This window comes from Branchiostoma floridae, unplaced genomic scaffold (assembly GCF_000003815.2).
Source record: "Branchiostoma floridae strain S238N-H82 unplaced genomic scaffold, Bfl_VNyyK Sc7u5tJ_1557, whole genome shotgun sequence".
In the NCBI taxonomy this organism is placed as follows: domain Eukaryota; kingdom Metazoa; phylum Chordata; class Leptocardii; order Amphioxiformes; family Branchiostomatidae; genus Branchiostoma; species Branchiostoma floridae.
In genome coordinates this window covers 122,501-135,400 of record NW_023365756.1, presented here as the reverse complement: position 1 = coordinate 135,400, position 12,900 = coordinate 122,501, and the positions used below count along the sequence as shown (strand labels likewise).

At 40.7% G+C, this 12,900-nt stretch overlaps 2 protein-coding genes across 2 annotated transcripts in view; one reads left to right on the top strand and one right to left on the bottom strand.

The window, feature by feature from the left end:
- The first annotated feature begins 211 nt into the window (after positions 1 to 211).
- On the top strand, positions 212 to 11,147 carry LOC118408114 (cysteine-rich, acidic integral membrane protein-like). Its single transcript, XM_035808736.1, has 6 exons — positions 212 to 613; positions 6,257 to 6,337; positions 8,380 to 8,475; positions 9,049 to 9,231; positions 9,633 to 9,811; positions 10,269 to 11,147. Exons 1-5 carry the CDS (start codon positions 527 to 529, stop codon positions 9,804 to 9,806), a joined length of 621 nt encoding a protein of 206 aa, XP_035664629.1. The 5' UTR covers positions 212 to 526; the 3' UTR covers positions 9,807 to 9,811; positions 10,269 to 11,147.
- A 180-nt stretch (positions 11,148 to 11,327) lies between these two features.
- The window catches only part of LOC118408103 (leucine-rich repeat-containing protein 15-like), a 10,259-nt gene continuing 8,686 nt past the window's right edge, over positions 11,328 to 12,900 (bottom strand). Inside the window, exons 11-12 of the mRNA XM_035808723.1 lie at positions 12,490 to 12,637; positions 11,328 to 12,118 (exon numbers count right to left, since the gene is read on the bottom strand). Of these exons, the coding sequence (XP_035664616.1) occupies positions 11,907 to 12,118; positions 12,490 to 12,637 (360 nt within the window). The 3' untranslated portion in view covers positions 11,328 to 11,906. The remainder of the gene's footprint in view (positions 12,119 to 12,489; positions 12,638 to 12,900) is intronic.

The following is a 12,900-nucleotide window of genomic DNA, read 5'->3' as shown; positions in this document are numbered from 1 at the left end:
AAAATATGTCCCCTCAAAGTGCGACATTCTTTATTGAATTATTCGCCCTTTGTGGTCTTACAAGTAGGTCTCGCACTTTTGGTGTTTTTATACCGCGTTTTTCGTTTACCTCGCAAATAAAACATTCCTAGTATTACAACACAGCGACTTGATAAACAATGGCGTTTAGACAAGGCTGTTTTTAGTGTTGATGTGTCGTTGTCTTGGCCTGCTTTGGCGCCCTAGATAATAAAAAGGTGTGTGCGGGTTGGGTTAATGTTTGACGGGAACTTTATATATCCTCCTGGCCGGCCTCTTGGAATGCAAAGAACGCGGTGTGCTGCGCAGCCAAGTCAAACAGTACGTAACAGGGAGCGAACACACAACACATGTTTCCAATCCGCCGTCGCTGAGCTCTCCTAAACCCACCTACGTCAAACGATCGAGGGGGTCCTGGGTTCGATTCCCGTGAATAAGATATATATTCTCCCTGCAGTTGGCAAGCCTGGATTTCTGCTGTAAGGAACCGTGAAACTACAAGGTGAAGATGGGAGGACACGGTACAACGATGTCGCTACTTTGTTTGACCCTGGCCGTCTTGGCCGTGGAAGGAATCGACCTAACCAGAACATGGGTGAGTTGAGACAAATATAAAATCGTCTGCCTTCGTCACATAAGTGATAATTTTTGCTTTAAATCATTGCATATCATATTTCCGTGCTGCAAAGGCGCATGGATAGTTCGGTAGTTCTGCTATTTTACACTATTAAACACTGCTTTCCGGTGTTGAATACCCTTTCCGTATGTTCTTATGTTACAAGGGTTTGCTAATTTCACCATAAGCTTTGCATGCGTGCGTCTCTAAATACGATTCCAATCAATTGTAAGAAAAGAATACACTTGCCCTCAATTCAAGGAAATAAGTGCATAGTAATCTAGTGCAAGATTTTAATTGGTTTTGCACCCCGAAAAAATCTTTCTTGTTTCTTTTTTGTGGCATGCTACTGTTAGTAATGTTTGCAATTCCGCCAGCCTCAGGCCTCTGCAACATGTTTCAATGCAGTCGCCTGCATGCACAAATTTGTAGAAATCTAACCAGCCCTCCCCCTCAAGCTGTGCCCGTGTTACTTGACATATGTTTGTCTTGCAAGTAAGAACAGCGCTCCTCAGGGAAGGTCGCTTGCGATATGCTGTTGAAAGCTTTAGACCGTTCCCTCTCAATTACCAGCCGCTCAAGTTTCGACACATTCCCTTGGCCAAGCTTAGCTGTCGATTTTTGAATGCGTGAATTGTGGATACAAAACGATGGATTGCTGTTAAACTTATAGCAGTTTAGCAGTCGGCTATTCTTTATCAAGTGTATACACGACCTAAATGTTTGTGTATAGTAAAACAAGTTAGAATACACTTGCATTTTACAGCTGTTTACAAATAACAAAGATGGACTAGGATAATATAAAGCTTGGTAAAGCAAATTTGGAGCATTTTTGTCCAAATTTTCCAAACGTGATACTTGTCTTTATCAATTAGAGTTTAGATAAGGGTGCTGCGATAGCATGCCTAGTTCGAACAGTTCTTGTCTTTAGACGGCAAGAATTGCTATATCAGAGATTAAACTAGCTGAAATATTACAAATAGGTCAAAAAATTTTGTTGTGTTCTGTCATATTCATTGTTCATAGTATAGGTGGACTTTTCACACTCCAAATAGTGGTAAATGCATGTAACAAGCGGAAAATAGCCTGATTTGAGATTAAAGGGGCAAATCCGGTCAGCGTTCTTTAGTCTAAATATGGTTTAGATATGGTTTAGATATGGCGGTAATCGCTTAACCTTTTTTTCCAGATCCCAAAACCGGGGCTGCGAAAACGATATACAGTTACTTTGGAAAGGTTGTGGTTTTGACAGCGGCCTTTGGTTGTCGTAAACTGAATATGTTGTTTCATAGTATGAGGATAGTCATGAGTGTTTTTCGGCTCAAAATACTGTATGTTGATCTAATTAATTTACAAAAAATACTTTTATCAAAGATTTGAGAATTTTGACGAGTGGTAATGATAATCCTCGTTGCTTAGATTGATCTGAATATAAAAATTCGAAGGAGAATTTGCGACTTTGCTATTGGTATGCTATATAACGAATTCCCTCTGTTGTTTAACCTCACACTAAAGATGGCCGAAATACTTGTTTTCTATATCAAAAGAAAACGTTCTGTCTACGTCTACTACACCTTACGCGTATCAAACGCACCTCTGATACCAATTCGCCAAATCAAGCCACAGACCTTTCCAAGGTCATTACACAAAGGACTTATAAATCAGTAGCTTTCTTATCTTATTGGCCTACTTTTCTCCTGGTTAGGTCGGTATTTGCTGACCAAATCAAAGACTCTGTGAGGGGAGCAAACAGCCGGCCGTGTTGTCACGGTCCGACTAACACACCTGCTGGTCAGATGTCCTTTGATTTGTCCCGTGAGGACTTGCGATAGGACACAATGGGACATGACAGGTGGAGAAGCAGTGGGGGAGGGGGGCAGGGTGGGGAGGGGTTGTGTGCATGTGTTGCACTCAATATTTGTGGATTCCAAGCTGATAGCGAGGTATAAATTTCCAAGTGGATACGGGAAGCTACAAGACCAGGTTCTTTGAAGATAATTATAAGATGCCTAAACCAATTGATAAACACGTTTTTTTCCTGTTTTACACACGCTACCAACCGTGTTGCGTGTCTTGTGTCGTTCACACGCTATGAAGTTACTATTGTGGTGTCTGAGATGGAACCGTGGTCTGATGATATTCACCGTTTGTAAACATGCTCTTTCGTGTTGGGCAATCTCCTTCCTCTTTCTCTCTCACTCATTCACTCCCGGGATGGTTTTACCACACTCTCACTTTCTTCTTTTTCTCAGTGTGTATCTTTCATCTCTCTCGCTCTCTCTCTCGCTCTCTCTCTCTCTCTCTCCCTCTCTCTCCCTCTCTCTCTCTCTCTCTTTCTCTCTCCCACCTCTCCCTCTCTCTCTCAATCGCTATCTCTCTTTCTCTCTGTCTTTTTCTCTCACTCACTCCCTTTCCTCCCTCTATCTTTCTCTCTTTCTTGTTTCTATCTCTGTAGTGTGTGCTTGTGTTTTTCTGTCTTCCTCTCCTCTCTCTCCATCCCTCTCTCCTACCTCTCTCTTTTATAATCTCTATCTAATTTCTGTCTGTACCTTCTTATTTTTCTTTCCCTCTCTCCTTGTCTCTCTCTAATTCAACGTTACAACTCAAAGGCCCCCTTCCTCAAACAGTCAACACTCACGAATCTCCGAACTCAATACCTGACACCAAACCTTGAGTCATTTCTCGCTCCTGGTACCATCCGATAAGCAGGCGACCCCGTGTCTCCCTTGTGCCCCGGGTTTTCATTTCACTCCATTCCTTCAGTCCTTTTAAGGTCTACAGTTCAGTAGTGCAGCTGGTGTTGCACTCAGATCGTTTATTTGGGCCTGTTTATGCCTTTAATTGCAGTAAATGACAAACAGCAGCTGCTCGTAGTTCATTTCGAGTACGGGGTGCGATAGGGGACTGATCCGAACTGTCTATAACAATTAGCAGTTCAACCAATGACAGCATGGCAATTAGAGGTTCAACCAATGAGCGAGAGTGTCACTGTATTTTCTTCAAATGGTTGCATTTTTATGTTTTTGTTTAGAAGCTCTACGTTAGCTTGTTCAAAACACGAGATATCAGTTCTGCTGCGGTATCTAGGAAATCCACCAGGGGGCGCAAAATCAGATGTAAAAAAATGAACATTTCTATTTTCCTTAAAACAGCGAAGGCGGTGGAAGCTGGAAAAAAAAATCCACTGCAACTTCTTAACGTTATTGTGAAATTTCAATCACACATGCGATTGACTTTTCAAAAGTGGCTTCACTTTTTTGGCACTTCCAACGAAACTGAATACCTTTTGACTCATACCACTGTATTCCCAAGTGTAATGTTTGGAGTCTGTTTTGACTCCAAGTCGAAGTTCAGGTTTAGCCACCTGTCTTCGATGACAGTAGATATGTCACTGGGTAAGTGCTCTTGCCAAGACCAACAACATTCTTTGGCTCACAGTCAATGGTACATAACTTTCAACATGGTTTCTTTGCGTACCGTTAGGATCACAGCACGTGTAGCATTGTTGCATTTGCTAACACAACGTTATAACGATGCTTGCCTGGTGTAACATTCATTGATTGGTCCCTTGTTTTGACGATGAAATAACTTTGAATTCTTATGATTTTTGCATGGTTGGTAACGTTAGGCCTTAGCTTTTTAGTCAAAAGAAGTGTGGGTAAAATTGTGAGCATCCTAGCGGCGGTTTGTATAACTTCGGAGGCACGGGTTTTTTTTAGGTATGTTGGCGATCTGTATATAATAGTCTGTATGTAGTTCTACATGCAAGCTAAAATATCAGACACTTCTGAATTCTCTGCCGAGAGAGCCTTGTCTTATAAGTTAAACATGCAGCTCAATAGACCGATCTGGCTGTCTATCACAATTAGCGCGCGGTTCAACCAATGAGAACATGTCAATTAGAGATTCGACCAATGAGAACGCAGCTGCATGTCAGTCAAATCTATGTATTCCTCATGTTCATATATTGCTTGCATTTTTACGTTTTTGCGGAGTTTGGCGTGGCTATTGGATAGGTATAACTTTATTTGTGATTTAGCGCTATTACCTTCCGGTGGCCTCAAGCCACTATATACCCAAATGAACGCGTCAAAGCTTACATAACACACCTGTTTTATCTGTCAAAAAGAATTACGCACGTAAGACTGCTCAAACCATCTGTGTTACCGCAACCCACTTTGATAAGAAGTAAGGAAAAAATCTCGCTGAAATTTGATACCTTGTAGAAAACAGGAGCCACTATAGGGACCAAACAGATTCCAACAGAAAAGTACACTCTTCAAAAAGTAACGACGTATCAAACCCGGAATTTCCACTGCAGTACCGTAAGATGTGGTAGGGGGCATTATCTGAATGTTTCGTCCCTTTGCCAACACCTACTAACACATCAAGTTTGATGAAGACCCATCCATTGAGTTCAGCAATGCAGTTCACAAACTGCTGACGCACGCACTCGAAAACATTACATTTTCAGCAATGGTCACAAGGCGGTAACTTATACGGCAACACACCACAAATAGGCCAATAGAAGAAAATGCGACATTTGTGATGTAGTCCACGTCATTACCAAAAAAAACGCAATGTTTCCTCGTAGTTTAAGATGTAATCATTCTCTTGAGATACAGAGATACAAACCAACCGTAAAATTTATTAGCGCCTGAAGTCATATGTCTGTTCCCAATGTAGTTGTTCTGCGACTGCTTCTAATTATGACCTTGGAAAGGTCGCCCCTCGCCCTTGCGGTAGGAGACCACGGAAATTGTTCTGTGTGATCTTGGCACCCCCAAGGTCAAACGTCAACATTAGAGGTCACGACAAAGATGTTTTCCCCATGACCCACCGCGTTGAAAATTACAGGAGTCCTTCCTTTCAATAACGTCTGAATGAAAAGCATACAAATTGAAAGTAGTAGAGAGATTTAGACGTGTTTTACACATGTGTGCGGCAACATCCAACACGATTGTCAAATCATGATTTAAAACCAACAAGTGGCCTATTTCGCGGTGAAAATGGTACTTTTCAACGATGAACATCAATGGGATTTTGGGGAAAAGAACTTTTAGCGTACGTTAATATCGAAATTCATTGGACGTATACGAGAGAAGTCAAGTATGTGTTATAGCACGTTTCAGGGATTGTTACATCCTTATTTCTGTCATTAGTTGGAGTATAACCACAACCGGCCAAAGAAGACAAATTAATTGGTTCCACGGTCGACAGAAGTTTTCTGTTAGCCCATTTCGCGACCCAGAAACCTCAGATTCAATCCAATTGCAAGGACTGGCACAAAATGACACCGTTTCATACAGTTCTCTAAAACTGTACAGATTCTGTTTCGTTTTTGTGATTAAGTATAGACATCACACATTTCTACATTGCTGAAAAACACCTGCCTGTATCTGGTTGTACTACATTGGCAGAAAAGAAAAAGAAGAAAAAATATTCAAAGAGATTGGAAAACTTTTCACTTTTACTCAATAAACCATAATGCTGATGATGATGGTTAGATGATGATGATGACGACGACGATGATGATGATGATGATAATGAAGGTCACTGGAAAAATAGCTTTGCTTCTTCAATATTCTAATATTATTTAATAAAGTCTTTCTCTCTTTTCAGTCTCAGGGCCGAAACATGAACAGTGGACGTGTTGGAAGGGACGTTGCCGTAAGCCGGTCCAAGCGTGCGTACTGGGACGATGTAAGATTACGACATCTCTCATACATTAGCACTCACGTGACTATGACGTAGGTGCTGTCCGCCATGTTGAATGGTTGAAGGTAGCAGAACACTGTTTTTATCGTTAACTAGGGACAGCAATTTGACTAATTTCGACGCGGTGAAAACTTTAGTAGGGTACACTTAAGAAATATGTTTAGTGTATACGTACAATTTATAAAACACTTTATAATAAAACCCCCCTTGTTTTTCTTGGAGTTTAAACTGAACAGCCCTCTGCTTTCTTTGCATGGTTAAAAAGGATATCCTTACGACTGGTGAAGAAGAATTTTTGATATTGAAATTTTGGTAAGTACTCAAATGAGGTTTTCTTTTGGAGCTTCGTATGCTAGGCTCTAATAGGAAATCAGTCAGCTGTAATGTCTGCCCTACTGGAAGCGCCACGCGATTGTTTACAAGTCGCGTGACCATGTTTACACGACCCGGCTAGTGGTGCACGAGAGGACTCTTCAAATTCCTGTTTCCTGGGTACGAGAGCAGCTGACGCCATGACAGATAAATCTCGTGCGAGCTACCGGAATTCTGCGGACAACATTCTTATCTCTCTTGCCTTATCTCAAGCTGTGAGACTTTTGGGGCGTTCTTATCTTGACATCAACTTCTTAAGACTCTTATAAAGGTCAACGCGTCACATGACTGTATTCTCGTGCGGAATCTCCCAAAGAAAATGGGTAAAATTCTCCCAACTACCAACTAATTGAGTAGGAGAGAAACTGTGAGGCCGCTACCAGTAGAGCCATTGGGACATCCTGTATTTCGCAATATAGGCTTGCCGCTAAAGCTTGTACGAGAATATGGTAATATTTATATTTCAGCCATACATAGTATGGTGAAATATATTGTTTCAAATGCAAGTCCCTTTTTCCCTTGATTGGACTAGTCGAATCGAGAAGTCAGGGCCTACTTGTCTCAGCTGTTAAATCGTTAAATTGTCACCGTGTGTCTGGTCCCCTCTCAGAAATTGGGTCGGAATTTCTGCACTGTAAGATCCTGGACAGAGGCCAGGCTAAAGTGTGAAGAGAGGTTGAACGGAGCGACGTGGTGGGTCTCAATTTCATCACAAAACGAAAAAACAACGAATACAATACAAAATACTGTGTCAATATCATACGATTATATCGCAGCAACCTTGTGACTTGAATTGGTCGAACTGAAAGCTAGAAATCATAAAAGACATCTCCTTGTAACTTCTACTAGATTTTGTGTCTTCTAGCACAACAGCATCGTATCTTTAAAAGGAAATACAATTTCATGTATTTCCGTTCAAATGGTCGTTTAAGACTAAGGATAGTGTGCCGTGTTATCTTTCCCATTTCTCATTCTATTAAGATAATTCAGGGGAAGCGTAACATTTTCAAGATGGCTGACCCATGAAGTTGACCCCTGTCAGTACCTCATGACCCCAGGGCCCCAAAGGTTAGAATGTGTGTCGCCTGTTTATATAACACTTCGTGATGCCTGGGAGGACTTGAAAATCCCTAGTACCCTGCTTGCTTTCTCCAGCATTGAGCCATGTTGTCTCAATTATGTAGATAACATCCGCGCGTGCATGAGTTTTCGTCTGTTTTCCAAAAGAGGTGCCGTGTTTGGACCACATCATGAAGCGTAGAAGGCAGCTGCAAATTGAGCAAATATATGTCGTTGATTGAAAAAAAAAGTCGAAAAACGTATACTAATGTCGTAGAATGAAAAATTCAGTCCCAAAAACAACGAATAAGATGTGAAAGAATGAAATGAAGAATCAATTGTATACCATACTCCGTGTATTTGGTATAAGAATCCACGTACGTAGTAGAGTACGATTTTTGTTTTGGATAACGTTGTATATATTTTATGTATCTTTTGTTGCGACCTGTGGGTATGTATGTACAATAAACTCTTCATTCGTTCATTAAAATCCAACCTTCCTTACACTTAGATTTCACAATTAAGCCATTTGTTCCCCTAAACTGAACTGTGTACCGACTAAGAATGACTGTTGTGTGTTTGTTGTCCTCTTGTAGTGCAGAAACGACGCCGACTGTAACGACGGCGGCAGAGAGGACGGCCTGTTGTCCTGCCAGGAACTTATCTACGACAACGACCTCAGGCGGTGCCAGGTAAAACTGCACTACCTACATTGATTGTTTCCTTCAATTCAATGTTGAGATCATGCGATTTAGAAATTTCAGTACATATAAAATTACAAGCAGGTTGCAAGGTTATTTCCTACGGGATCAAAATTAATATGACAAACTATGCGTATGTCTGCGTACCTAAAAATGACGCAAAACTGTTGAAATGTGTATTATGTACGTATTGTGGGTGTGACTGCGTACGACAAAAATGTCAGCACGAACCTCACCGACTTGATACTGTAGAAGCCATTTAATTGCAAAGCCAATTTGCCAGCGTATTTCGTGCAATGATAAGAAGTTATACAGCCGGACTGCACCAGTTTGGGATTTTGGAATTCAGTGCAATAAACAGAAGTGTGCTTTAATTTGCTATGCAATGAATTGGTTCTACTATATACACGTTCTCGTGACAAGGTGCACATTTACTTGGATTATATTTTTATACTTACGTTTGTGTATAAGACCATTGGCCTGTACTTAGAATATCTAGGGCAAACGTGTGCAATAAAAGCTCATCAAGTATTCTATTTATATGCATAATCTTCTTTTTTTCAGACGAAACGCTGTGTGCGGGACTCAGAGTGCGGTCGCCAGGGGAAGTGTGCGATCGACCCGCTGGACGAGGCTGGCGGCTGCGCTAAGCGGTGTGACGGGCTGGACGACTGCGACTCCGGCGAGAAATGTCACAAGGAAGCCGGGGACACCTTCGGAGCCTGTCAGTACATCATCCTAAATAAGGTAGGATACCTAGGAAAAAGTGTACGCTTAGGAAATAAGATATACTCTAAGAAAAACGGAAAATACACTCCAAGGATAACAATTTGAAGATTTTTCTAAAACAAAGTGTATACCTAGCCAACGACTTGATGATATCGTCTTCCTCTGACGTAAACAAAACAAGTTTGGACATGTTTCAGAAATTATCTAGACACAAACTAATTACAAGTTAGTCACCTTCACCCGTTACCCATAATATATCTCATTACGCATACGCCGTTTATGGAGCCTTCATCCTGTTTTCTCTCTCGATACTATAATTGTAATATTTATCAAGTTTCCGGGGGAAAAACTTCTAAGATTTTTCCTCATTGACGATATGCAAACAATGCGTTCAAAATATTTCATTATCTGTTATCCAGTGTAATATCAACTCGGACTGTGCTCAGAACGAGCGCTGTGCACGCCGGGACGGGGAGTCACGTGGTGCATGCGGCCGGACCTGCAGCCGCCGATCCGACTGTAATGACGGGGAGGATTGTATCCGTGAGGCCGGGGCGAGGGAGGGGGCCTGTCGCTTCATAGCGAAGAACTAAGAATGGTAACTAAATGGGTTAATGCTTGTTCAGCTATATCCCCGGGGGTAACGCATATCCGTTGTTTAAAAACATTGATGAATATCAAGCTGGGAAGGTAGATTTAAATTATGAAAAATCGAAACCACCGTCTGTCGACTTGATATCCCACAATACCCCAGTTTTTAAAACAACGGATATAGGTTATCTTGCGGATAAAGGTGCACTGGCGTACGTCAAACCCACAAGCAGATACATATACTATTTTTACGAACGCAAAATCAACCAAATTTCGTAAAATGTCTTTGCAGATCAACAAAGATGTTTCTTTACCTGACTTTGTTCTCCCCATTGTTTAATTATTTTACTACTTATAATAGAAAGTTTTTCGGATGTTAATGTTTATGATTATGATAAATACAAAAAAGTAGTAAGTCATCCTCTCACACCAACCTTTATTTTTTCATGATTTTAATCTTACAGGTCGAGCGACTCATCCTTCCACATATGGTTGAGAGAGAGAGAGAAAGAATCGGTACCAATTGATACCATAACGTATCCTCTCACACCAGACACATGCCGCTTGTTTATATCAAACAACGGTTTAGCTGCCATCCTTCGTTACTTTGTTTGCGTTTCTCAGCCGTCAACAACCAATCACGTCGTCGCCTGCGGTCAAGAGGAAACGTGATTGGCTGATGACTTTCCCTCCAACAATAGAAGGGGAGCGTTTCATTGGGTGCTGACGGCTGGTAAGTGCTAACAAAGCGAGAAGGACGGATCGCAGTTCAGTACATGTACACCAGGCCGTTGCTTGACATATACTACTTATCGGCGAGCCTGACATAAGAGGATGCTATACAGTATGTATATAAAATCCATAAAACCCAGCGTTGAAAGTCTATGATAACAGTGCGCTGAATCTACAATTCGTTATTATAGTAGTTATACTTATTAAGATTATATAAGGGAATTATCGTCAATTTTCCCTGACGTATACCTCATTGTATTTTACGTGTTTTAAGTATACGGTTATACTAACCATATTACACGTATAATAAATTCCTTAGTCGAAGCTACAATGTGTATTATGCGCATACATGTATCACCAAATCACGTCATAACTATCATTATGGTACAAATGGCTTGAGTTTTCGAATTTTTACCAAACTTTATGGATATGATATTAAAATTGTTGTTTTGAGATAAAATGTGTAACCAATGACAATATAAGTGTTCTTGACAAGATACAGATTGGAAAGTAGGTAATACATTTCTATTCTACTTTTGTTACACCTATTCCCGATAACAATTTTTGACGTGGTGTTGATATGTTAAATAAAAGGATACATTTAATGTGTATTTCCTTACATTTACAGTACTACATATGCACACATATATATAAGGTACGCAAAAAAAGCAAAAATTTCAATACAAAATACCCTGTAATATATCTTTAGAATAACAAATAAATAACCTGCGAGGGTCTTAGAATTTGACATATTATACACAATGCATAACTATGCATGCACACTTCATATCTTGAACTACCATATACATGTCTGCTTTAATAAGATTATAAGAACATTTCCCGACATATCAAAATTACATATTGAGAACCTGCATCCATTGACTTCAGCAATCATTGCATATCTGCGTCTTCTAGACATAACACTTTGTCCTTTAAACCAAGAACAAATATACATTCGACAAATTGCCCTTATACAGGGTATTTAGGAAGAAAAATGGAATTTTAAGAAGTAAAGATCCAATGAATATATTCTCTTCATAAACATGAAACAAGTATAGACTGTTCCGTGTCTTTTGCCCATGAACAAAAGTAATGCTAACAGCTATACAGTTATTTTTCTAATCATCAATAGCTTGCGTAAGCGGACATCTATAATAGTGATTAAATCATTAACGTTATAAAGCGTTATCTTCAAAGAAAGCTCAGGTCAGTCATCCAACATTTCTGAAGATGAAATGATCAAGTCATCATGCCAAAGTCACGTATCCTGAACGGAAGTGTGACGTCATCAACTGGTCAAAGGTGCATGGGGTTCACAGATGGTGTCATTCATATAATCAACATGGCCTTACCATCACCAGTGTCCTCGATTAACCAATGACATGGATGTAAACGTCGTCCTCTGTAGTTGACATATTAGCATCTGCTCCGTCTTCAAGTGCGTCGTCGACTGTAGTGTAGATGTTGTCGTTCATACTGTCATCAGGGGTGTATGCGGGGTTCTTGACTGAGCTTAAGGGGATGCTTGGGTCCGGACGCGGAGCAGGAGCGGGTACATAGTGAGCATCGTCTGCCCTAGTACCTATAATAGAGCACAAAAAGCACTTAACGAAAGCTATCTACCACCCAAAATCAAACCTGGAACATGCCAAGAACACGAGATATTACTATCAGAAGGTCTACTGCAGAACCAGGGAGAAAAGCTAGGGTCAGCATAATTGAACCTGTTTTGGCCACGCCTACCAACGTGACAAATATCATATAAATATGTCCTCAACTGTAAACAAATACACAAAATCATAAAACTGCAAAAAAAAACATGCCTGAGGTTATGCATTTATGTTATCGAATTAGTTGATAATATAGTGCTACATGTTTATATTCCATCAATGGAGACTATTTCATCAAACAGACTAAAAAGACTAAACAGACAAAAAACAACAACAAACGAACCTGTTGAGTTCAGCATGTCCGCAGCTCTGCCCACGTCCAGATACGAGCTGGTGATACTGCCAGATGCTGACTCTCCTGCGCATGTTGAGGTTCGGTACTCATTCCCCTGATTATCAATTACACCGTCAGCCATCTTTTGATCCGCTTCCTGTAGGGCAAGACGAAAAGATATTCACGATTCTGATGAGGCTTACGCAAGGTCAAAGGTCAATACCCCTTAGACATAAACATGCCTGGACCTTCACTACTACCCTTTGACCCGCTTCCTATAGACGGAAACTAGTTAGTAATGTGTATGAGAATTTGCCCTCTAAGTCAGGAGAATAAGGAGATTTACAAGTCTAAGTACCCATACGCATGGTCAAAGCCGACAATGCAGCCGGGAGATGGGTAGATATGCTAAAGAGTCTT

What these genes read in the sequence shown, in the direction of transcription:
- LOC118408114 (XM_035808736.1), top strand. Translation starts at nt 527, where the DNA reads ATGGGAGGACACGGTACAACGATGTCGCTACTTTGTTTGACCCTGGCC. An exon ending in TCGACCTAACCAGAACATGG is followed by an intron (nt 614 to 6,256) that starts GTGAGTTGAGAC and finishes CTCTCTTTTCAG; the next exon opens with TCTCAGGGCCGAAACATGAA. An exon ending in AGCGTGCGTACTGGGACGAT is followed by an intron (nt 6,338 to 8,379) that starts GTAAGATTACGA and finishes GTCCTCTTGTAG; the next exon opens with TGCAGAAACGACGCCGACTG.